Source organism: Salvelinus fontinalis, chromosome 19 (genome assembly GCF_029448725.1).
Source record: "Salvelinus fontinalis isolate EN_2023a chromosome 19, ASM2944872v1, whole genome shotgun sequence".
NCBI classification, from domain to species: Eukaryota; Metazoa; Chordata; class Actinopteri; order Salmoniformes; family Salmonidae; genus Salvelinus; species Salvelinus fontinalis.
Genome location: NC_074683.1, coordinates 30,413,837 through 30,440,055, shown reverse-complemented (window position 1 = coordinate 30,440,055; position 26,219 = coordinate 30,413,837). Strand labels below are relative to the sequence as shown.

General features: G+C 43.4%; 1 protein-coding gene across 1 annotated transcript in view; it reads right to left on the bottom strand.

Annotated features, from left to right (window-relative positions):
* Positions 1-319: 319 nt before the first annotated feature.
* slc49a4 (solute carrier family 49 member 4) overlaps positions 320-26,219 on the bottom strand; it is an 80,414-nt gene continuing 54,514 nt past the window's right edge. The window contains exons 7-9 of the mRNA XM_055871267.1: positions 24,482-24,609; positions 19,358-19,540; positions 320-1,581 (exon numbers count right to left, since the gene is read on the bottom strand). Of these exons, the coding sequence (XP_055727242.1) occupies positions 1,466-1,581; positions 19,358-19,540; positions 24,482-24,609 (427 nt within the window). The 3' untranslated portion in view covers positions 320-1,465. The remainder of the gene's footprint in view (positions 1,582-19,357; positions 19,541-24,481; positions 24,610-26,219) is intronic.

Below are 26,219 nucleotides of genomic sequence, written 5' to 3'. Positions count from 1 at the left end.
ACTCCCTATTCTGTCAGTGTCCCCAGCACAGCGCTCCCTGCTGGTGAACGTTGTGCATTACATGTAGACCAGCTTCCTGGTTATGTTGTGGCTCCATTACCACATTTCCATACAGAATCAGCCACGTCTCAGCTGGGCAACAGAAAGTAGTATTCTCATATTTCATTATAGAGTCTCTGTATTTGTCTCTGTCACTGTTATCAACTGTGTTAGTGTTCTGATCCCTCAATAAATAAATATCTGGAATAATAACAGACATGTCTACTGAGGAATATATTATAATAATATATTATATATTATAATATATATATATTATATTAAAAATGCATTGCCTAGTTGAAATTGGAAAAAAATCTCCCACATATTATAACAAACTAAAAACTAAGAAAATAACATTTGAGAACAACTTCTAAAATGTCTGCATAATAACCAACTAGGAAACAAAATGGCTGACTCCTGTAGTTAGTTTCTTTAACAAAGCTGAAAGGTCACAATGGGAAAACTGCTACTTCCTACTTCCTCATTATCAACTGCTAATGAAAACGGATCGTCTCATTACACCATGAAACCTGCACAGCAGAGCCTCGAAATACACAGAGAGAGTTCTGACTTTGCATGCCGAGAGAAACACTCAATGGGGCTCATTCAATCACAGCCCACGACACTGGCAGGGACCAATCAATTCAATGGGGAGATTTAAAAAATATATATATAAATGCAGGAGGGGAGGAAGGTTTTGTCATTATCAGTCTTGCATAATATTCCTTGAGAGAGAGGGTGGGGTTTAAAAAGGGAGATCATATGTCACTATTAAACGACAGGTACACAGGTCATTTGCAGAACAGCTCAGTTTGACAGTTTCCCCCCTGCCATTCATAACCAGCAGTTATGAGTGACACTAAAACGCTATGCGGTCCCTTGTTAGAATAGACGGGCACGGTGGGGCCTGTTGATTGGCTGCTAGAGCTCCTCAGCCAATCAGACCTCTCCTTCCTGATTAAAACCAGAGAACAGCCAGGTCACAGGTCACCTGCCACAGAGTGCCTCTTTAGACATTACTTCTGTAAACAACAACAGTCCCTCATCATGCCATGACCGGATAAAAAACAACAACAGTTCAACTGTAATTTGAACTTTACACTACGAAAAAGAAAAAGACGATGCTGCATCTGAGGACCAGGCCAGCAGGACAAACAGTCCCTTACAGTTAACATTAATGACTAACTGTCTGAGGCCCTTGGCTCTTCAGCTCTTCTCATTGGCTACATGGAAATCACAATGCCTCACCGACCACCGTCATATAACACATTTACAACTACAGTTAGTTATAATTAATAAAAGGTCAAAAGGAGGGCTAGGTTGGACTTCCTATATCGCTTATTTTTCTTCTCTTCTTTGTGCAATGTGTTTAACACTGTTCCAGTCTTTGTTTTCCTCTTGGTTCAGTTTTTTTGTGTGTTTTCTGTCAGACTGAGACGAAGACGTCGAGGTAGAGGCGGTCGTAGGATTCCCTGAAGAAGAGGATGAGGACCAGGCTGAAGGCACAGGAGCCCGTCAGACACCAGTTCAGCCACGACAAATCTGAGGAGACGGGGAGAAGAGGGGGGAAAAGGAACATTATTTGTTGGTAAATATTTGTTGAAGGTCACTCATCTGTATCTCTCTACACACTGCAGGCAAGTCATCATCGGTACACTACTATTCATCAACATCAAAATGGACTTTATAACAGATGTCAAGAATAACCAATCACTTAGTTCAAGTATTGACTTCGTAACTGTGTATAAACTGATGACATAGAATAGTCTATCACCTCAAAACAAGCCCTAATCACACAATATAACCTAGAGTGTGAATGATTTAGGAATTAGCTGAACTTTGTTTCATGCATCTAAATAATGTAAGTTATGTAAGTAATAGCACATTTTCCTCTTCAGCATTGACCTAAACTTGAACCTCAAAGAGTTTATTTTCCCCCGTTTTCCTGTTCAAGCCCAGGTGGCCCTAGCGTAGAGCTCAGCAGACCTGTAATGAAGAGGTTATGGAAGGCCAGGTGGAGAGTGCATACATCTTGACTCGCACATTACTTCCTGTTACTGCCCCAGGAAAACAATCGATAGGTCTCCCGCTCAGATGTAGTTAGCTGCACAATACTAGGCATGCACTCTAACATGATGTAGATGTGTGGGTGAGAGAGAAAGAGAAAGAGAGACAGACAGAAAGAGAGTGATTGGGGTGCCCAGCATCCCCATCACTAAGAGGGGAACCACACAGCCTGATAAGGGAGAAGATGAAAGGTCACAAGCAGCTATCTGAGCCCTGATAAAGGACCAGCAGGAACCAGCAGTACTAAATATAGAGAAATGAGATCAAAACACACTGACCCCTGGGGACTAAATGTTTATTTTTATCAAACCTTTATTTAACTAGGCAAGTCAGTTAAGAACAAATTCTTATTTACAATGACGGCCTACTGGGGGGTTCAGGAGCAAAACGACAGGTTTTTACCTTGTCAGCTCGGGGATTCGATCCAGCAACCTTTCGGTTACTGGCCCAACGCTCTAACTACCAGGCTACCTGCCGCCCCGATTAAGCAGAGCATGCATCTTAATTCCCCCTGCAGAGCATTTCAATTTCAGAAGGCCAGTCCAATAATGCAGTTGATCAATTGCCCCTGAAGTGAGCGGCTCAATCAATGGGTAAAAAGTGAGAATCAGGCTAGGTCAGCTGTTTGGCCTGTTTGGGTCAATTCTATGATTTGGCCCTCCACCAAATCTCTGAGTGAATCAGCCAGGAAGGATCCAGCACGCCACCAGGATAAGGTGAAGGAGACATGGGTGCATCACATACAGGATAAACAAAGCTGTAATTTTCTGGCTTATTCTTTCACATATGGTGGCTGCCTACACCTACAGGGGTACCCAGAGAACATTCAGAGAACCAGAGGGGGAGGGGACATAGGGCTGAGTTTGAGAGGAAGAGGCTCCTCCTTGGGATAAGGGGAAGAACACTTTTTCTTGCTTATTCTTTCATTTATTGTGTCTCCACTACAGGGAAAAATAACATTGGAGCCTCTTCCTAACGCAAAGAGAGAGAACATCTGTGGGTCCAGAGCTCAGTGGACAGAGAGAGAGAGAGAGAATATCTGTGGGTCCAGAGCTCAGTGGACAGAGAGAGAGAACATCTGTGGGTCCAGAGCTCAGTAGACAGAGAGAGAACATCTGTGGGTCCAGAGCTCAGTAGACAGAGAGAGAGAGAACATCTGTGGGTCCAGAGCTCAGTGGACAGAGAGAGAACATCTGTGGGTCCAGAGCTCAGTAGACAGAGAGAGAGAGAACATCTGTGGGTCCAGAGCTCAGTAGACAGAGAGAGAGAGAACATCTGTGGGTCCAGAGCTCAGTGGACAGAGAGAGAGAACATCTGTGGGTCCAGAGCTCAGTAGACAGAGAGAGAACATCTGTGGGTCCAGAGCTCAGTAGACAGAGAGAGAACATCTGTGGGTCCAGAGCTCAGTAGACAGAGAGAGAGAGAACATCTGTGGGTCCAGAGCTCAGTGGACAGAGAGAGAGAGAATATCTGTGGGTCCAGAGCTCAGTGGACAGAGAGAGAGAACATCTGTGGGTCCAGAGCTCAGTAGACAGAGAGAGAGAGAACATCTGTTGGTCCAGAGCTCAGTAGACAGAGAGAGAACATCTGTGGGTCCAGAGCTCAGTAGACAGAGAGAGAGAGAACATCTGTGGGTCCAGAGCTCAGTGGACAGAGAGAGAGAACATCTGTGGGTCCAGAGCTCAGTAGACAGAGAGAGAGAACATCTGTGGGTCCAGAGCTCAGTAGACAGAGAGAGAGAGAACATCTGTGGGTCCAGAGCTCAGTAGACAGAGAGAGAGAACATCTGTGGGTCCAGAGCTCAGTGGACAGAGAGAGAACATCTGTGGGTCCAGAGCTCAGTAGACAGAGAGAGAGAGAACATCTGTGGGTCCAGAGCTCAGTGGACAGAGAGAGAGAGAGAGAGAGAGAACATCTGTGGGTCCAGAGCTCAGTGGACAGAGAGAGAGAGAACATCTGTGGGTCCAGAGCTCAGTGGACAGAGAGAGAGAACATTTGTGGGTCCAGAGCTCAGTGGACAGAGAGAGAGAACATTTGTGGGTCCAGAGCTTAGTGGACAGAGAGAGAGAACATTTGTGGGTCCAGAGCTTAGTGGACAGAGAGAGAGAACATTTGTGGGTCCAGAGCTCAGTGGACAGAGAGAGAGAACATCTGTGGGTCCAGAGCTCAGTGGACAGAGAGAGAGAACATCTGTGGGTCCAGAGCTCAGGGGACAGAGAGAGAGAACATTTGTGGGTCCAGAGCTCAGTGGACAGAGAGAGAGAACATCTGTGGGTCCAGAGCTCAGTGGACAGAGAGAGAACATTTGTGGGTCCAGAGCTCAGTGGACAGAGAGAGAACATTTGTGGGTCCAGAGCTCAGTGGACAGAGAGAGAGAACATTTGTGGGTCCAGAGCTCAGTGGACAGAGAGAGAGAACATCTGTGGGTCCAGAGCTCAGTGGACAGAGAAAGAGAACATCTGTGGGTCCAGAGCTCAGTGGACAGAGAGAGAGAGAGAACATCTGTGGGTCCAGAGCTCAGTGGACAGAGAGAGAGAGAGAACATCTGTGGGTCCAGAGCTCAGTGGACAGAGAGAGAACATCTGTGGGTCCAGAGCTTAGCAGATAGAGAGAGAAAGAGAACATCTGTGGGTCCAGAGCTCAGTGGACAGAGAGAGAGAACATCTGTGGGTCCAGAGCTCAGTGGACAGAGAGAGAGAGAGAACATCTGTGGGTCCAGAACTCAGTGGACAGAGAGAGAACATCTGTGAGTCCAGAGCTCAGTGGACAGAGAGAGAGAGAGAACATCTGTGAGTCCAGAGCTCATTGGACAGAGAGAGAACATCTGTGAGTCCAGAGCTCAGTGGACAGAGAGAGAGAACATCTGTGAGTCCAGAGCTCAGTGGACAGAGAGAGAACATCTGTAGGTCCAGAGCTCAGTGGATAGAGAGAGAACATCTGTAGGTCCAGAGCTCAGTGGATAGAGAGAGAACATCTGTAGGTCCAGAGCTCAGTGGATAGAGAGAGAACATCTGTGGGTCCAGAGCTCCGTGGACAGAAAGAGAACATCTGTAGGTCCAGAGCTCAGTGGATAGAGAGAGAACATCTGTAGGTCCAGAGCTCAGTGGATAGAGAGAGAACATCTGTAGGTCCAGAGCTCAGTGGATAGAGAGAGAACATCTGTGGGTCCAGAGCTCAGTGGACAGAGAGAGAACATCTGTGGGTCCAGAGCTCAGTAGACAGAGAGAGAGAGAACATCTGTGGGTCCAGAGCTCAGTGGACAGAGAGAGAACATCTGTGGGTCCAGAGCTCAGTAGACAGAGAGAGAGAGAACATCTGTGGGTCCAGAGCTCAGTAGACAGAGAGAGAGAGAACATCTGTGGGTCCAGAGCTCAGTGGACAGAGAGAGAGAACATCTGTGGGTCCAGAGCTCAGTAGACAGAGAGAGAACATCTGTGGGTCCAGAGCTCAGTAGACAGAGAGAGAACATCTGTGGGTCCAGAGCTCAGTAGACAGAGAGAGAGAGAACATCTGTGGGTCCAGAGCTCAGTGGACAGAGAGAGAGAGAATATCTGTGGGTCCAGAGCTCAGTGGACAGAGAGAGAGAACATCTGTGGGTCCAGAGCTCAGTAGACAGAGAGAGAGAGAACATCTGTGGGTCCAGAGCTCAGTAGACAGAGAGAGAACATCTGTGGGTCCAGAGCTCAGTAGACAGAGAGAGAGAGAACATCTGTGGGTCCAGAGCTCAGTGGACAGAGAGAGAGAACATCTGTGGGTCCAGAGCTCAGTAGACAGAGAGAGAGAACATCTGTGGGTCCAGAGCTCAGTAGACAGAGAGAGAGAGAACATCTGTGGGTCCAGAGCTCAGTAGACAGAGAGAGAGAACATCTGTGGGTCCAGAGCTCAGTGGACAGAGAGAGAACATCTGTGGGTCCAGAGCTCAGTAGACAGAGAGAGAGAGAACATCTGTGGGTCCAGAGCTCAGTGGACAGAGAGAGAGAGAGAGAGAACATCTGTGGGTCCAGAGCTCAGTGGACAGAGAGAGAGAGAACATCTGTGGGTCCAGAGCTCAGTGGACAGAGAGAGAGAACATTTGTGGGTCCAGAGCTTAGTGGACAGAGAGAGAGAACATTTGTGGGTCCAGAGCTTAGTGGACAGAGAGAGAGAACATTTGTGGGTCCAGAGCTCAGTGGACAGAGAGAGAGAACATCTGTGGGTCCAGAGCTCAGTGGACAGAGAGAGAGAACATCTGTGGGTCCAGAGCTCAGGGGACAGAGAGAGAGAACATTTGTGGGTCCAGAGCTCAGTGGACAGAGAGAGAGAACATCTGTGGGTCCAGAGCTCAGTGGACAGAGAGAGAGAACATTTGTGGGTCCAGAGCTCAGTGGACAGAGAGAGAACATTTGTGGGTCCAGAGCTCAGTGGACAGAGAGAGAGAACATTTGTGGGTCCAGAGCTCAGTGGACAGAGAGAGAGAACATCTGTGGGTCCAGAGCTCATTGGACAGAGAAAGAGAACATCTGTGGGTCCAGAGCTCAGTGGACAGAGAGAGAGAGAGAACATCTGTGGGTCCAGAGCTCAGTGGACAGAGAGAGAACATCTGTGGGTCCAGAGCTTAGCAGATAGAGAGAGAAAGAGAACATCTGTGGGTCCAGAGCTCAGTGGACAGAGAGAGAGAACATCTGTGGGTCCAGAGCTCAGTAGACAGAGAGAGAACATCTGTGGGTCCAGAGCTCAGTAGACAGAGAGAGAACATCTGTGGGTCCAGAGCTCAGTAGACAGAGAGAGAGAGAACATCTGTGGGTCCAGAGCTCAGTGGACAGAGAGAGAGAGAATATCTGTGGGTCCAGAGCTCAGTGGACAGAGAGAGAGAACATCTGTGGGTCCAGAGCTCAGTAGACAGAGAGAGAGAGAACATCTGTGGGTCCAGAGCTCAGTAGACAGAGAGAGAACATCTGTGGGTCCAGAGCTCAGTAGACAGAGAGAGAGAGAACATCTGTGGGTCCAGAGCTCAGTGGACAGAGAGAGAGAACATCTGTGGGTCCAGAGCTCAGTAGACAGAGAGAGAGAACATCTGTGGGTCCAGAGCTCAGTAGACAGAGAGAGAGAGAACATCTGTGGGTCCAGAGCTCAGTAGACAGAGAGAGAGAACATCTGTGGGTCCAGAGCTCAGTGGACAGAGAGAGAACATCTGTGGGTCCAGAGCTCAGTAGACAGAGAGAGAGAGAACATCTGTGGGTCCAGAGCTCAGTGGACAGAGAGAGAGAGAGAGAGAACATCTGTGGGTCCAGAGCTCAGTGGACAGAGAAAGAGAGAACATCTGTGGGTCCAGAGCTCAGTGGACAGAGAGAGAGAACATTTGTGGGTCCAGAGCTTAGTGGACAGAGAGAGAGAACATTTGTGGGTCCAGAGCTTAGTGGACAGAGAGAGAGAACATTTGTGGGTCCAGAGCTCAGTGGACAGAGAGAGAGAACATCTGTGGGTCCAGAGCTCAGTGGACAGAGAGAGAGAACATCTGTGGGTCCAGAGCTCAGGGGACAGAGAGAGAGAACATTTGTGGGTCCAGAGCTCAGTGGACAGAGAGAGAGAACATCTGTGGGTCCAGAGCTCAGTGGACAGAGAGAGAACATTTGTGGGTCCAGAGCTCAGTGGACAGAGAGAGAACATTTGTGGGTCCAGAGCTCAGTGGACAGAGAGAGAACATTTGTGGGTCCAGAGCTCAGTGGACAGAGAGAGAGAACATTTGTGGGTCCAGAGCTCAGTGGACAGAGAGAGAGAACATCTGTGGGTCCAGAGCTCAGTGGACAGAGAAAGAGAACATCTGTGGGTCCAGAGCTCAGTGGACAGAGAGAGAGAGAGAACATCTGTGGGTCCAGAGCTCAGTGGACAGAGAGAGAACATCTGTGGGTCCAGAGCTTAGCAGATAGAGAGAGAGAGAGAACATCTGTGGGTCCAGAGCTCAGTGGACAGAGAGAGAGAGAGAACATCTGTGGGTCCAGAACTCAGTGGACAGAGAGAGAACATCTGTGAGTCCAGAGCTCAGTGGACAGAGAGAGAGAGAGAACATCTGTGAGTCCAGAGCTCATTGGACAGAGAGAGAGAACATCTGTGAGTCCAGAGCTCAGTGGACAGAGAGAGAGAACATCTGTGAGTCCAGAGCTCAGTGGACAGAGAGAGAACATCTGTAGGTCCAGAGCTCAGTGGATAGAGAGAGAACATCTGTAGGTCCAGAGCTCAGTGGATAGAGAGAGAACATCTGTGGGTCCAGAGCTCCGTGGACAGAAAGAGAACATCTGTGGGTCCAGAGCTCAGTGGATAGAGAGAGAACATCTGTAGGTCCAGAGCTCAGTGGATAGAGAGAGAACATCTGTAGGTCCAGAGCTCAGTGGATAGAGAGAGAACATCTGTGGGTCCAGAGCTCAGTGGACAGAGAGAGAACATCTGTGGGTCCAGAGCTCCGTGGACAGAGAGAGAGAACATCTGTGGGTCCAGAGCTCAGTGGACAGAGAGAGAACGTCTGTGGGTCCAGAGCTCAGTGGACAGAGAGAGAATATCTGTGGGTCCAGAGCTCAGTGGACAGAGAGAGAACATCTGTGGGTCCAGAGCTCAGTGGACAGAGAGAGAATATCTGTGGGTCCAGAGCTCAGTGGACAGAGAGAGAGAGAGAACATCTGTGGGTCCAGAGCTCAGTGGACAGAGAGAGAACATCTGTGGGTCCAGAGCTCAGTGGACAGAGAGAGAGTTAAGAGGTGGAAGATGTTTCATCCTGAAGTAGCACAATCATTAATCAGGTTAGCTCAGTAACCTGTTGCCTGGTGGTGTGGGAAGTTAAGGGAGTTGTGTTTATCTAACAGCTCAGTCTCCACAGCCTGCCTGACCCAGACTCATCCATTTAGATGAAGACAGAGAGAACAGAGAGGGAGGGGAGATGTTGGGAGGAGAGATGTGTGAATTGGTGTGGAGCCTGAATGAATGTTAATGTGTCTATGTATGCCCACCAACCAACCAAATTTCTCAGGTAATCCAGTCAGATATTTGGTGGTAAAGAAGTGGCTAACCGGCTCACGAGCAGCCAATGGTCCCAGTGACATCATCAGTGAGGAGTAGCAGGGCTGCAGTGTGTGGAAAGTAAGAGAGAAAGCAACACTATTTGGAGTTGCTTGAACAGCAAATCAAAGGGGAATAGGAGTGGACATAATTTCCCTTTCTGAACAGTAATAACAAAAGAGCCTCTGGGGAGAGAGACGACGATGCAATTCCTCACAGGCTATCTTAGCTCCAGTAGCTCAGTGCTCGGTTAAAAAGTACAATTTAAATGATGTTTTCACTTCTTCCTCTGGCTCTACACGGAGGGTACAAAACATTAGAAACACCTGCTCTTTCCATGACATAGCTTTCACCTGAATTCACCTGGTCAGTCTATGATTCCTTATTGATGTCACCTGTTAAATCTACTTCAAATCAGTTTAGATGAAGGGGAGGAGACAGGTTAAAGAAGGATGCTTAAGCCTTGAGACATGGATTGTGTATGTGTGCCAGAGCATGGGCAAGACAAAAGATTTTGAACGGGGTATGGTAGTAGGTGCCAGGCACACCAGTTTGATTGTGTCAAGAACTGCTGGGTTTTTCATGTTCAACAGTTTCCCGTGTGTATCAAGAATGGTGGATTTGACACCGCATGGCAAAATAAATATTACTAAAAATAACTGATTCAAAATGTCTGTGGTACAAATTAAACTGGAAGCCAGCCGCACCAATGTGTCGGGTTCAGGCTGTGTCGCAGCCGGCCGCGACCGGGAGACCCATGAGGCGTCGTCCAGGTTAGGGGAGGGTTTGGCTGGCCAGGATGGCAGCTGGAAGCTGCCAACTGAAGTCAGTGTGCATGCGCCCAGTCCGCCACAAGGAGTTGCTAGAGCGCAATGGGACAAGGACATCCTGGCCGGGCCAAACCCTCCCCTAACCTAGATGACGCTGGGCCAATTGTGCAATGCCTCATGGGTCTCCCTGTCGCGGCCGGCTGTGACACAGACCTGGGATCGAACCCGGGTCTTTAGTGAGGCCTCTAACACTGTGATGCAGTGCCTTAGACCGCTGCGCCACTCGGGAGCCCCACTGTGTTTGATTTTGAATAGCCTAGTAACAGGGATTTTGATATATTTAATGAATAGGCTCCCACATTACCTTTAGCTACAGAATATCTCACCACAATGCATTGCCAGCTCCTCCTCTCTCTCCTTCATTCCTTTCTTGAGCGCGCAGAGAGAGGGGCTGTCAACAGTTTAATTAAATATGTTTTGTTGTGAAAACAAGTTACGATTGACATTCCAGAACAGATTTCACTTGTTTTCCCAAATGAACCACTGGGTAGCTGCAGGAACAGGGTTGGAGAGCCTATGGCATACAGAGGTTGGGTGGGCGGAATATCACCTGCCGCGCAGCGAGAGGCTGCAGGCTCAACAGTGGTTGATGCATAGAGTTGAAATACGTATCCTTATAAGCCCAGACATGTCCTGTCTGAAAGCAGAGTTTTGATGGTTGTCACTGAAAACAGGATCCCAGCTGCTACTATATTTATTTCTCAGCTGCTCATATTAAGCACAAGCTCCTCTATAAAACAGGAGTAGCCTACCCGGCATGATTGAAAAACAAACGGTGGGGAAATGGCCTCTATTCACTATTCCAGTGCATACGGATAACATGTTCCTGCCCCTATTTCTGCTCATTCGATAATTATTAGTAATGACAAATTAAATTGAGAATAGTCTGATGGGTGAAAATATTATGGCTTGATGAGAGAACAGTGTGTGCAGTCTGAGGAAAGGAGTGCAAGTCTTTTGTGTGACTTTCTCAAATCAATAGCCCCTAGTACAGCCCATGTACAGCACCAGTCAAAAGTTTGGACACACCTACTCATTCCAGGGTTTTTCTTTATTTATGTATTTAGAGAATGCCAAGAGTGTGCAAAGCTGTCATCAAGGCAAAGGGAATCTCAAATTTCAAATACATTTTGATTTGTTTAACACTTTTTTGGTTACTACATGATGCCATATGTGTTATTTCATAGTTTTGCTGTCTTCCCTATTATTCTACAATGTAGAAAATAGTTTTCAAAAATCCGAAAAAACCTTGAATGAGTAGGTGTGTCCAAACGTACTGTATGTTTTGATTTCTAAGACATTCTAAGGTTTGTATCATTCACAACTAAAGTCTCCAAATAACTCTAAATCTAGCGTAGAGGACCTGTTTCAAATGATCACTTTTACGCTCAACATAGTCACTTCATATGCATGTGCACTCGCTCTGGAATGGGAAAAATATCCTTTCTATTGTATTCAGTAAGTTCAATTATATTCTTCTTACTATAAAATCATATAATATAAAATAATGGCTTGGGACTTATAAGCATATGTTGTCTGCTAAATGAAAAAGCCTACAGCCGATGGCATGGCGCATAGCCAGATAACATACAGTAGGAAAACTCATATTGTGTTCTTCTGAAATACATGTTTCTTCATATCATAATGTTTCTTTAGACCTGCCTAAAATAAATCATGGATTCATTGTGATGGTGTACATTAAATGTATTTATTGTGATGGTGTATATTAAATGTATTTATTGTGATGGTGTATATTAAATGTATTTATTGTGATGGTGTATATTAAATGTATTTATTGTGATGGTGCATATTAAATGTATTTATTGTGATGGTGTATATTAAATGTATTTATTGTGATGGTGTATATTAAATGTATTTATTGTGATGGTGTATATTAAATGTATTTATTGTGATGGTGTATATTAAATGTATTTATTGTGATGGTGCATATTAAATGTATTTATTGTGATGGTGTATATTAAATGGATTTATTGTGATGGTGTATATTAAATGAATTTATTGTGATGGTGTCTATTAAATGGATTTATTGTGATGGTAGGTATTAAATGAATTTATTGTGATGGTGTATATTAAATGGATTTATTGTGATGGTGTATATTAAATGGATTTATTGTGATGGTGTACATTAAATGCATTTATTGTGATGGTGTATATTAAATGGATTTATTGTGATGGTGTGTATTAAATGAATTTATTGTGATGGTGTATATTAAATGGATTTATTGTGATGGTGTATATTAAATGGATTTATTGTGATGGTGTACATTAAATGCATTTATTGTGATGGTGTATATTAAATGGATTTATTGTGATGGTGTACATTAAATTTATTTATTGTGATGGTGTATATAAAATGGGTTTATTGTGATGGTGTATATTAAATTGATTTATTGTGATGGTGCATATTAAATGGATTTATTGTGATGGTGTATATTAAATGGATTTATTGTGATGGTGCATATTAAATGGATTTATTGTGATGGTGTGTATTAAATGGGTTTATTGTGATGGTGTATATTAAATGGATTTATTGTGATGGTGTATATTAAATGTATTTATTGTGATGGTGTACATTAAATGTATTTATTGTGATGTGTACATTAAATGGATTTATTGTGATGGTGTACATTAAATTTATTTATTAATGATGTGTACATTAAATGGATTTATTGTTATGGTGTACACTAAATGGATTTATTGTGATGGTGTGTATTAAATTGATTTATTGTGATGGTGTATATTAAATTGTGATGTGTATATTACATGGATTTATTGTGATGGTGTACATTAAATGGATTTATTGTGATGGTGTACATTAAATGGATTTATTGTGATGGTGCATATTAAATGGATTTATTGTGATGGTGTACATTACATGGATTTATTGTGATGGTGTGTATTAAATTGATTTATTGTGATGGTGTGTATTAAATTGATTTATTGTGATGGTGTACATTAAATTGATTTATTGTGATGGTGCATATTAAATGGATTTATTGTGATGGTGTACATTAAATGGATTTATTGTGATGGTGCATATTAAATTGATTTATTGTGATGGTGTGTATTAAATTGATTTATTGTGATGGTGTATATTAAATGGATTTATTGTGATGGTGTGTATTAAATGGATTTATTGTGATGGTGTGTATTAAATTGATTTATTGTGATGTGTGTATTAAATGGATTTATTGTGATGGTGCATATTAAATTGATTTATTGTGATTTTTTTTTTTTTACCGTTATTTTACCAGGTAAGTTGACTGAGAACACGTTCTCATTTGCAGCAACGACCTGGGGAATAGTTACAGGGGAGAGGAGGGGGATGAATGAGCCAATTGTAAACTGGGGATTATTAGGTGACCATGATGGTTTGAAGGCCAGATTGGGAATTTAGCCAGGACACCGGGGTTAACACCCCTACTCTTACGATAAGTGCCATGGGATCTTTAATGACCTCAGAGAGTCAGGACACCCGTTTAACGTCCCATCCGAAAGACGGCACCCTAAAGACGGCACAGTGTCCCCAATCACTGCCCTGGGGCATTGGGACATTTTTTAGACCAGAGAAAAGAGTGCCTCCTACTGGCCCTCCAACACCACTTCCAGCAGCATCTGGTCTCCCATCCAGGGACTGACCAGGACCAACCCTGCTTAGCTTCAGAAGCAAGCCAGCAGTGGTATGCAGGGTGGTATGTGATGGTGTGTATTAAATTGATTTATTGTGATGGTGTATATTAAATGGATTTATTGTGATGGTGCATTTTAAATGGATTTATTGTGATGGTGTGTATTAAATGGATTTATTGTGATGGTGTGTATTAAATGGATTTATTGTGATGGTGTGTATTAAATGGATTTATTGTGATGGTGTACATTAAATGGATTTATTGTGATGGTGTGTACTAAATGGATTTATTGTGATGGTGTACATTAAATGGATTTATTGTGATGGTGTGTATTAAATGGATTTATTGTGATGGTGTATATTAAATTGATTTATTGTGATGGTGTGTATTAAATGGATTTATTGTGATGGTGTGTATTAAATGGATTTATTGTGATGGTGTACATTAAATGGATTTATTGTGATGGTGTGTACTAAATGGATTTATTGTGATGGTGTACATTAAATGGATTTATTGTGATGGTGTGTATTAAATGGATTTATTGTGATGGTGTATATTAAATTGATTTATTGTGATGGTGTGTATTAAATGGATTTATTGTGATGGTGTGTATTAAATGGATTTATTGTGATGGTGTATATTTATTGGATTTATTTAAGTTTTTTAAATGTAGATGTTCCAAAGGCTCGCATCAGCGCTTGTATGCAGCTTGTATGTAGCTTGTATGCAGCTTGTATGTGTGGAGGCATGGAGATGCTAAACGTGTTAATGTTAATTAACAGTCAATTATCGTGAGACAAGTATGTATTTGCATGACAATAGCTGACAAAATGTCATGGCCGCCACAGATTTACCCACGCGCACACACACGCAAACTCACACAAGCACAGAGGCTGAGTCGCGAGCAGAAATCACGTATTGCTGCCGCAATTATTCCTAATTGTGGCCAATGATGCTGGTGCGTTTAAAATGGACGTCACGTTTCAGACTGATTTATTCCTCCCATTCTCACTTTCCTCAGTTGTTTTTTTTTAAGAGGAAAGGGGAATGAAGCTGGCTGACATTTGTCCGATATAAATATGACTTAACTAATCGAAATTAAATCATTAAACGTTCAATGAAACAAAATGAGAATAATTACTTTCTATTACTGTCAGAATATTCAGACTAGGTGGGAAGACATTGAGACTGTTTTGTCATTTAATATGACTGTGTGTATTTCAAATAGGAGGTGTTTGATTATAGTATAAACTGTTCCCACCACAATCATTCAAAAACATCTCAGAAATAAAAGAGCAACTGCAAAACAAAATAATTGTTATGGATCAACATGGCTCTACACGGAGCTATGGTCTCCGACGCCTCCATAACATTCACAAAAGGTTACAGATTCCAGATACAGTTGACGTTGGAAGTTTACATACACAGGTTGGAGTCATTAAAACTGTTTATTCAACCACTCCACAAATTTCTTGTTAATAAACTATAGTTTTGGCAAGTCGGTTAGGACATCTACTTTGTGCATGACACAAGTCATTGTTCCAACAATTGTTTACAGCCAGATTATTTCACTTATAATTCACTGTATCACAATTCCAGTGGGTCAGAAATGTACATACACTAAGTTGACTGTGCCTTCAAACAGCTTGGAAAATTCCAGAAAATTATGTCATGGCTTTAGAAGCTTCTGATAGGCTAATTGACATCATTTGAGTCAATTGGAGGTGTACCTGTGGATGTATTTCAAGGCCTACCTTCAAACTCAGTGCCTCTTTGCTTGACATCATGGGAAAATCAAAAGAAATCAGCCAAGACCTCAGAAAAAAATGGTAGACCTCCACAAGTCTGGTCCATCCTTGGGAGCAATTTCCAAACACCTGAAGGTACCAGGTTCATCTGTTCAAACAATAGTACGCAGGTATAAACACCATGGGATCCCGCAGCCGTCATACCGCTCAGGAAGGTGACGCATTCGGTCTCCTAGAGATTAATGTACTTTGGTGCGAAAAGTGCAAATCAATCCCAGAACAACAGCAAAGGGCCTTGTGAAGATGCTGGAGGAAACAGGTACAAAAGAATCTATATCCACAGTAAAACGAGTCCTATATCGACATAACCTGAAAGGCTGCTCAGCAAGCAAGAAGTCTCTGCTCCAAAACCGCCATAAAAAAGCCAGACTACGGTTTGCAACTGCACATGGGGACAAAGATCGTACTTTTTGGAGAAATGTCCTCTGGTCTGATGAAACAAAAATAGAACTGTTTGGCCATAATGACCATCGTTATGTTTGGAGGAAAAGGGGGGACGCTTGCAAGCCGAAGAACATCATCCCAACCGTGAAGCACGGGGTTGGCGGCAGCATCATGTTATGGGGCTGCTTTGCTGCAGGAGGGACTGGTGCACTTCACAAAATAGATGACATCATGAGGGAGGGAAATGACGTGGATATATTGAAGCAACATCTCAAAACATCATTCAGGAAGTTAAAGCTTGGTCGCAAATGGGTCTTCCAAATGGACAATGACACCAAGCATACTTCCAAAGTTGTGGCAAAATGGCTTAAGGACAATAAAGTCAAGGTATTGGAGTGGCCATCACAAAGCCCTGACCTCAATCCTATAGAAAATGTGTGGGCAGAACTGAAAAAGCGAGGAGGCCTATACACCTGACTCAGTTACACCAGCTCTGTCAGGAGGAATGGGCCAAAATTCACCCAATTTATTGTGGGAAGCTATCCGAAACGTTTGACCCAAGTTAAACAATTTAAAGGCAATGCTACCAAATACTAATTGAGTGTATGTAAACTTCTGACCCACTGGAAATGTGACGAAATAAATAAAAGCTGAAATAAATCATTCTCTCTACAGTTATTCTGACATTTCACATTCTTAAAATAAAGTGGCGATCCTAACTGACCTAAAACAGGGAATTTTTACTAGGATTAAATGTCAGGAATTGTGAAAAACTGAGTTTCAATGTATTTGGCTAAGAACATATTATTAATCTCATAGTTTTGTACTTCAGACACATTTGGCAAAGTTTACAAAAAAAAGTTTGAAGAAAACAGAAGTGGCAATTATTTAATTTCCCATGTTGAAAGTCTTGACAACAAACGCAACCGATATTGCCGCCTACCCCACACAACCCCTAACTCCTCCAAATAGACGAGCAGTCTTTGATACTTCGCTCAACAATACGGCTCCCTGCTTTCTATTCCACCCACCACTCCATAGCTAAATCACATAAACAACAAGCAGATGAAATCTAAAGTACCAACAACTGTAGCAGTATTCATATAGCCAGTGTTGTCTCCATTCATGTTTTCAGACAGACTCAGTGGTTAAGTGACCTTGGGGATTAGGCACGCCTGCTTCCCAAATGGTGCCCTATTTCCTAATATAGTAGCTCTGGTCAAAAGTAGTGCACTACATAGGGAATAGGGTGCCATTTTGGACAAAATACTCTGCTGGGATAGAAGACTGTTGGGACCCACTAAGGTGATATTAAAATAGACATTTAATACATTTACAAATGTATAACTTCTTTTAAAAAACGTAGCGAAAAAATAAATGAACATCTTTGAGGCTGAGGTTGCCAATTTTAAATATAAGAGTGAGTGGGGAGGATTTTGAAAAGGCTAAGATTTATATGGAATTCAGCTTTAATTCCACACCAACATATCTGTCACATCAATTACGGTCATAAGCTGAAATTAATGAAAGATGAATTACAGGTAGGAGAGAAAATATTGGAGCTTCATCATACTGTTAGTGGTGGTGGAATATTCTCCTCAGTTCATCCACAATGATTGATCAACAGGAACTAGCTGGATTTAGCTGTAGTTATTAGTATCTCAACTAGTATCTAAACCAATCGGCTCTACATTCCTAGAGACATGTAAATATCATATGAATTGGTCCTAACACTCAGCCCTGAGGACCACCAACTGCTCTATTTATAAAGGGCTGAGCTGCTGGCAGTCATTAAGAGTGTGCAGTCCACACAGGAATACCACAAGAGTGTGCTACTCAAGATGTCTGGGGCCATAATTACAGATCTCAGACCAGCCTCTGCTGGGTATAACCTCTGAGAATCACTCAGAACAGAACAGAAGAGAGAGCGAGCGAGACCAATGGGTAACAAACCACACTACTGTCTGTGACCGCAACAAGGTCAGATTTGAAAAGCTAAAGCTGTGCCAAAGCTCTCTAATCTCAGTTGAATCTTCCTGGGTGTCAGAGGGAGAGAGGAAGCTGCCAACACTGTTCCCTTCTCAGTTCTGACCACATGGGCCTTCAGTCTCCAGTACACAAACAGGCCCCTCTGTACACATCCAGCAGGCTCTCATTCACCACCACTGACTAGAAGGGGGGAAATGTATACTTTATGAGACCTGTATCAGTTTCCTGATCCTACACTACAGACATCTCTATATGACGCCACCTGGCTGTCCACATGACACTGTTCTGCGTCCTAAACAGCACCCTATTCCCTAATATAGTGCACTACTTTTGACCAGAGCCCTATGGGCCCTGATCAAAAGTATTGCACTGTGAAGAGGATAGTGTACAATTTGGAAAGCATGCATCTATACTGATGGGTAATTCATGATTAATCACTAGCTCGCTCCAGTCTGAGGAAACTTTACACATATCGCTAGTGATTAGAATCACAGTCTAAAGGTCCCTAAACTGATGTTTATTCATCAGCACCTGGCTTCTGCTTCTGCTGCCTGACCTGTCGAATCTCCTGAATCCCTTTCTGCTTGTTGCTGGGTGGAACAGGAACACTCACAGTCAAATAGGTGAACATGCACAGTCCGGGTGTCAGCTTTGTTAGTGGAGAAAGAGCCTCTGGTCCAAGGTGGCCACCCTAATTAAGGACTGACTATCCACCACCTGTACTCTGAGGGACCAGCCAGTTAGTAGATCAGGACAGAATGTAGTTGTCAGGCAACAGCTGTATCAGTCAGTTCATACAGCTTACCACCAGGGGGACTTGCCAGTGTGTGTGTTTGTGTGAGTATGTGTTTGTGTGCATGTGTGCGTGTGTGCGTGTGTGCGTGTGTCTGTGTCTGTGTCTGTGTCTGTGTGTGTGTGTGTGTGTGTGTGTGTGTGTGTGTGTGAATCTCATGAATAGTAATGCAGTTTGTATAAATATGTATACAGTATATTCTATTTATTTACTCCAGAGTGTTTGAGAGGGGAATGCTGTCAAGTTTCTCTAAGCATTATTCATCATTCCACCTGATTGGCTTTGTGATGTGTCTGACCTTACTGTGAAGGTTAATCAGCCAGAGGAGCTCTGCAAACAGAAAGGAGCTCAGCTAAAAGGGGAGGGAAACAGAGGGTTCTTCCCAAATGGCACCATATTCTCTCCATAGTGCACTACTTTTGACAAGGGCCCATTTGAAATAGGGTGTCATTTGAGATGACCACACAGAGAGGAGGTATGATGGTTTGGCTCCACTACAGGCTCCTGACCTGCTTCTGTTCCAACCAGGGAGAGATATTCTGTCCTTTTTGTTATATGCTGTGCTTACATATTTCATATGAAGTTCCGCAAGATTCAGACAATTAATTATTGTATCTATCTATTTCTTTAAATGATCCTCAGTGGAGATGATGGCACATCAGACCTCTTCATCTGGGTTGGAATCTGACCCGCTACTCTAGGGCTGTCTCCTCTCATTTAATTCTCTCTCTCTATCTTGTGTTGTACCTGTGATCGACCTGTCGGTCTTACCTGTGGTGTAGAAGGTGAGGAAGAAGAGGAGGCAGCCGGTGACCAGGTTACCGAGGAAGGTGACCACCCCGCAGGTGATGCCCTCGGGCACGGGGTACACGGTCTCGATCAAGAGCTCAAAGAAGATGGGTACACTACTGTTGATGAAGATGCCCAATACGATACAGGAGGTGTACAGGGTGGCTGATGGGAGGACAGAGGGGCGGAGGGTTAATTAATCAATGAATCAATCAGTAAATCGATCAAAAATCACATTGTATAAAGCAGAGGACAGGGAGTCAGGGTTAAATCCACAAATCAATTAAATGTGACTTATAAAGACCTTTTTACATCAACAGTTCACAGAGTGCATTAGATATGGCACTCTAACTAGTGTGAAATGACACTAGTCTAGCGAGACCGTGAGAACAGTGTCTCCATGAGAACAAATACCGGCCTCCGGGTTCCTCCAGGTATCAAAGATCACTCATAATGTCATTCCAGCTTAGTCAATGGTGGTTTAACAGTGGGTATTGGATAGGGAAAAAACCACAGGCAAAAACCCTGCTCTGCAGCCTGTCTGGGTCTTTTCATGAGATTGACTACATTTAGTTATTCTGAGGGCACAGCGGGATGTTTCTGTTCCAACGCAAGAGGCAAATTGTGTTAGTTAGTGCTGGCCAATGTGTATGTCAGTGGAGGCTCTTCAGAGGAGGAAGTGGAGGACCATTCTTCTCAGTGAATTTCATAAAAATAAAAGTGAAACATTAAAAAACATTATCCTTTTTTTAGATAAAACTATACTACATATATTCACATCACCAAATAATTTATTAAAACACACTGTTTTGCAATGAAGGTCTACAATAGCCTCAACAGCACTCTCTAGGGTAGCACCATGGTGTAGCCAAAGACAGCTAGTTTCTGTCGTCCTCCTTTTGTATACTTCAATACAAAACCTAGGAGGTTCATGGTTCTCTCCCCCTTCAATAGACTTACACAGTAATTATGACAACTTCCAGAGGACATCCTCCAACCTATCAGAGCTCTTGCAGCATGAATTGACATGTTGTCCAACCAGAGAATGAATCTTGTACTGAAAGCATAAGCTACAGCTAGCTAGCACCGCAGTGCATAAAATATGGTGAGTAGCTGACTCAAAGAGAAAGACAATAGTTGAACAGTTTTGAACAAAAGTTAAGGCAAAGCAGCAGAAGGAGAGAGAGAAAGCTAGCTATATCTTCTTTATAGTTTACCTATGGGCCTCGGTACGCCTATGTAGATATTCCATAAAAAGAAAATCAGACGTTTCCAGCAACAATAGTCATTTACAACATTAACAATGTCTACACTGTGTTTCTGATCAATTTGATGTTATTTTAATGCACAAAAAATGTGCTTTTCTTTCAAAAACAAGGCCATTTCTAAGTGACCCCAAACTTTTGAACGGTAGTGTGTGCGCGTGTGTCCATGCTTGTGTGCCTTGGCCACTGATCAAAGTCTCAGCTGCTCTGAGGCTGAGCCCTGGGGCCCTGGGGTGGGTGAGCAGATTAAGCCATCACCATGGAGCAGAGCATGTTTGTGTCCCAAATGGCACCCTATTCTCTATATAGTGTACTACTTTTGACCAGAACCCTATGGTGGTACACTATATAGGGAATAGGGTGCCATTTGGGATGCAAAGCATGGCTCTCAGTTTTCTCCACGGCCGTCTCCTTTATCACTGCAGATTGGGTCAAATCAACTCCCCATTACCCAGCACCGCTCTTAATCACACTGCTGTCTGTGAGGACCGAGCCAGCCAATCTGCCTTCCTGTCTGTCTGTCTGTCTGTCTGTCTGTCTGTCTGTCTGTCTGTCTGTCTGCCTGTCTGCCTGTCTGTCTGCCTGTCTGCCTGTCTGTCTGTTGCCACAGAGGAACTGAGGCGACACCACGGCACCGGCGACACAGGCATCAGTGAATATCCTCTCTGCCCTTTGTTCTACCACCCCCGTCCTGCTCTAATGACCGGCTGGTATCAAACACCGCTGCTCTGTTCCTCCACTACATCCGTCTCTCCCAGGTTGTAGCTAGTTGATCCCTTTATTACAGGCAGTAGAGGCAGTATGGCGCTGCTCCATGATAATATGTTAGTCCTCTTTATTAGAGGAAGTATGGTGCTGCTCCATGATAATATGTAAGTCCTCTTTATTAGAGGCAGTATGGCGCTGCTCCATGATAATATGTTAGTCCTCTTTATTAGAGGCAGTATGGCGCTGCTCCATGATAATATGTTAGTCCTCTTTATTAGAGGAAGTATGGCGCTGCTCTATGATAATATGTTAGTCCTCTTTATTAGAGGCAGTATGGCGCTGCTCCATGATAATATGTTAGTCCTCTTTATTAGAGGCAGTATGGCGCTGCTCCATGATAATATGTTAGTCCTCTTTATTAGAGGCAGTATGGCGCTGCTCCATGATAATATTTTAGTCCTCTTTATTAGAGGAAGTATGGCGCTGCTTCATGATAATATGTTAGTCCTCTTTATTAGAGGCAGTATGGCGCTGCTCCATGATAATATTTTAGTCCTCTTTATTAGAGGCAGTATGGCGCTGCTCCATGATAATATTTTAGTCCTCTTTATTAGAGGCAGTATGGCGCTGCTCCATGATAATATGTTAGTCCTCTTTATTAGAGGCAGTATGGCGCTGCTCCATGATAATATTTTAGTCCTCTTTATTAGAGGCAGTATGGCGCTGCTCCATGATAATATTTTAGTCCTCTTTATTAGAGGAAGTATGGCGCTGCTCCATGATAATATGTTAGTCCTCTTTATTAGAGGCAGTATGGCGCTGCTCCATGATAATATGTTAGTCCTCTTTATTAGAGGCAGTATGGCGCTGCTCCATGATAATATGTTAGTCCTCTTTATTAGAGGAAGTATGGCGCTGCTCTATGATAATATGTTAGTCCTCTTTATTAGAGGCAGTATGGCGCTGCTCCATGATAATATGTTAGTCCTCTTTATTAGAGGCAGTATGGCGCTGCTCCATGATAATATGTTAGTCCTCTTTATTAGAGGCAGTATGGCGCTGCTCCATGATAATATTTTAGTCCTCTTTATTAGAGGAAGTATGGCGCTGCTTCATGATAATATGTTAGTCCTCTTTATTAGAGGCAGTATGGCGCTGCTCCATGATAATATTTTAGTCCTCTTTATTAGAGGCAGTATGGCGCTGCTCCATGATAATATTTTAGTCCTCTTTATTAGAGGCAGTATGGCGCTGCTCCATGATAATATGTTAGTCCTCTTTATTAGAGGCAGTATGGCGCTGCTCCATGATAATATTTTAGTCCTCTTTATTAGAGGCAGTATGGCGCTGCTCCATGATAATATTTTAGTCCTCTTTATTAGAGGAAGTATGGCGCTGCTCCATGATAATATGTTAGTCCTCTTTATTAGAGGCAGTATGGCGCTGCTCCATGATAATATGTTAGTCCTCTTTATTAGAGGCAGTATGGCGCTGCTCCATGATAATATGTTAGTCCTCTTTATTAGAGGAAGTATGGCGCTGCTCCATGATAATATGTTAGTCCTCTTTATTAGAGCCAGTATGGCGCTGCTCCATGAAAATATGTTAGTCCTCTTTATTAGAGGCAGTATGGCGCTGCTCCATGATAATATGTTAGTACTCTTTATTAGAGGAAGTATGGCGCTGCTCCATGATAATATTTTAGTCCTCTTTTCTTAGGGCTGTTACGGTGACCGTATTACCGCCACACCGGCAGAGACGAGTCACGATGGCAGTCAAATTCCATGTGACCGTTTAGTCTCGGTAATTAGGCTTCTCCAAGCTCTGATGCTACTGCTGGTCATTAGTAACCTACCAAACGTGCTAACTGCCTGGTAGTCAGGACTCTATTGTCCCTCTAATCACTCTGACATCAATGCAAATGTGAATGAAACTCTAATCAAACACTTCATGAGAGCCCATGAGCTCATGTTGCGCAACATTTCTATAGGCTATACAATTGAGTGAGAAAACAGAGTGATGACCTCTATTAAAAAGAAGAGGATCCCACCAGCTTCTATAGAACTATATATATAGTTTTATTTCTCAACCCTCCTAATATTAAGCACATTGCTTCTCTTAACAACAGGAGTATAGCCTACCTGTCTGGCATGAAAATGAACCATGGGAAAAGCGTCCTCTATTCGCTATTTAAGTGCATAGATGACATGTATTTATGTAAAGACAAGATTAAATCAAGAATAGTCTGATGGGTGACAATATTAGCCTATCACTTGTGAATTATATATTTGCCGCTGGGAAATACGAGGCATTATCAAGTGCTTGTCAAACTGTGAGTGAGAGACTGATGAAGGTTGTACAGCCTGTGTAAAAACAAAGCAGAGCTCATGCATTTCATGCAACTATTTTCAAATCATCATTAGAGTCGCATCTTGCAGCCATTTAATATATTAGAAATCTAAACATATAGTCCAACATTTGTATCACAACTAACGTTACATAAATAACTCTAAATTATACATATAGGAGTACCTGTTTCTATGTTAACCGCTCAACACAGAATAGCCGTATGTGCGCGCTCCCTCAAATCCTTTGGAGAAAATATCCTTTCTATTTTATTCAGCTTTGTTACACTGTATTCTTCATACTATAAAATAATATACAATAATGCCACGGAATTATAAGCAATTCTTGTCTGCTAAATGAACTAGTGTAGCTCACAGCCATATGGCATAGCCAGATCAGGGCCTAACATACGGATACCTCTTCTGAAACAGACATACATTGGGACCTGATGCGTCTTCACTATTATTCTACAATGTAGAAAATAGGACAAATAAAGAAAAACCCTGGGTTGAGTAGGTGTGTCCAAACCTTTGACTGGTACTGTACATGAAGCTGCCTCATTACAGAAACAGCTACCTCACTCCTGCTCCTGTGAGCCATTCTGACTAGCACAAGCCAATGGCTACTTACTATACTAAGTCCATGTGTTCCTTCCTGAATCTAAAGGACAAGTCTGCTATTGAAGTATCCATTGTGGGTCTAGGATGCTCTGGGTGTACGCCAGTTGCACTGCCTACATGTAAAATGCTCACTTCCTGACATGGAAACCGTGCTCTACCAGGCCTACCTGCAGTGGAGGGTAGGTGTGTGAGCCTGGTTAGACAAGTGAGTGTGAACCAGGTGGAGGCCAGGGAAGCCCCAGCCATCATCAGGACCAGGATGAGCTTCAGCATGCCCCGGATAGAGTCTGCAAACCTGGGGAGAGACAGAGACCGAGTTAGTAAACCTGGAGCACACAGACAGAAACAATCAAAGGATTGTTTTAAACAACAACAAAACCAAACAACAACTCGTATAACCTGGCTTAACATGGCATGCTTCCAAACACAACTGTGTAAACATGTCTCAGATAGACTTATATGCCTCCATGTCACCATCCATTAAAGGAAGCAGACATGGTGACAGGAGAATGTAGCAGTCGCTGGGTTACAACTGGTGGCAGCTTACAGCCATACACCATGATATGAGCTGATGTAATTTAGATCACCAGTGACTGTGAAGCAAGCAGGCAGATATTTGATGTCTGTTCCTCTCCAGCCATTCAGACAAGCTGTCCAAACAAAGCCTCTTGTGTTTTAGCATTCCTCTCAGCATGTGTTGAACCTACCCTTGACAGGTTTACTCCTGTCCTCTGGGTATATTTGCCAGCACAGAACGCAGTGTTGGATTCGGAGAATATGAAATACACTTATTCATGTCACTGAGGGAGAGAGGGTAATGTATAACGTTTACATTATATCAGGATATGTTATTGTTAGCCAACAGGGATCCTCTGGGAGGAGAAGAGACACAGTCTGGTACCAGGCAACATGACAGCTGTGTGTTGAGTGCAGGGAAGCGATCAGAAGTGCCAGGCATTGATAAGGGGAGAGAGCCATGGATTAATGATGGAGGGGGGGGGGGGGGGGGTGGAGATCAGGTCAGGTCACGTTAGGGGAGAAATAAACGTTTATGGCCCGTATCACTTAGTGTCCTGCCTAGCAGTAAAGAATGATGTTTGTACAGATGTGTAGGAGGAGACTCAGCCTATGAGAAAGGGTTAAATATCAGTGCTTGTGTGAATATGTCTTTGTCTAATGCAGGTGTATTGATCCTCTGGGAGAATAAACTTGGTTTGAGCTTTCATCTTGTCCGTAGAGTTTTTACTCTGAGAATTAGAACCTAACAGCAGTAACTGCAACCTTTCAACATCGTACATATAGAAGCTGGTAGTGGAAAGACACTAATTGCCAATTGTTATGCTGTGCTTAGAAAAGATGCTTCAGAGAGTGTTCAACCTGACAATGAACTATTTATGGAAAGAAAACACAGGAAATGTTTAATAAGTATCACAGTCTCTCAGAGTTCAATAAAAGTGTAGTCAGGGAACATATGACAGAAATCAGTTTTGAGCAGCCTCTCAGCCAACACAACTGTTTAGTTTCAAACCATTTATTTTCAGTGAGTTCATTTTAGATTAGACATTCATAGATGCACTGCAGGCACGTGCATAGAAAGGGGTCAACTTGTGCCCTCCCACCTGCCATTTGCCCTTTTTTGGAGTGGGGGTACAGTTTTGCCATTGTTGTTTTGAACCCACTGCCCCCAAGTCATTGTGAAGTCATCAAGTTTTGTCACCCCACCATTACCCTTACCCTGTCCGTGGGTCTGCCCTGTACAGAGATTGTGTGCGCCCAGTATCCAAACATGCATGGCTTGAGCTTGGGAGATGCACTTACCGAACGTGTAGCAAGGTACCTACTTTACTTATCAACAATAGCCTACTGCTACAGCAGGATAACCCTTGATTTACATCATCAGCAATA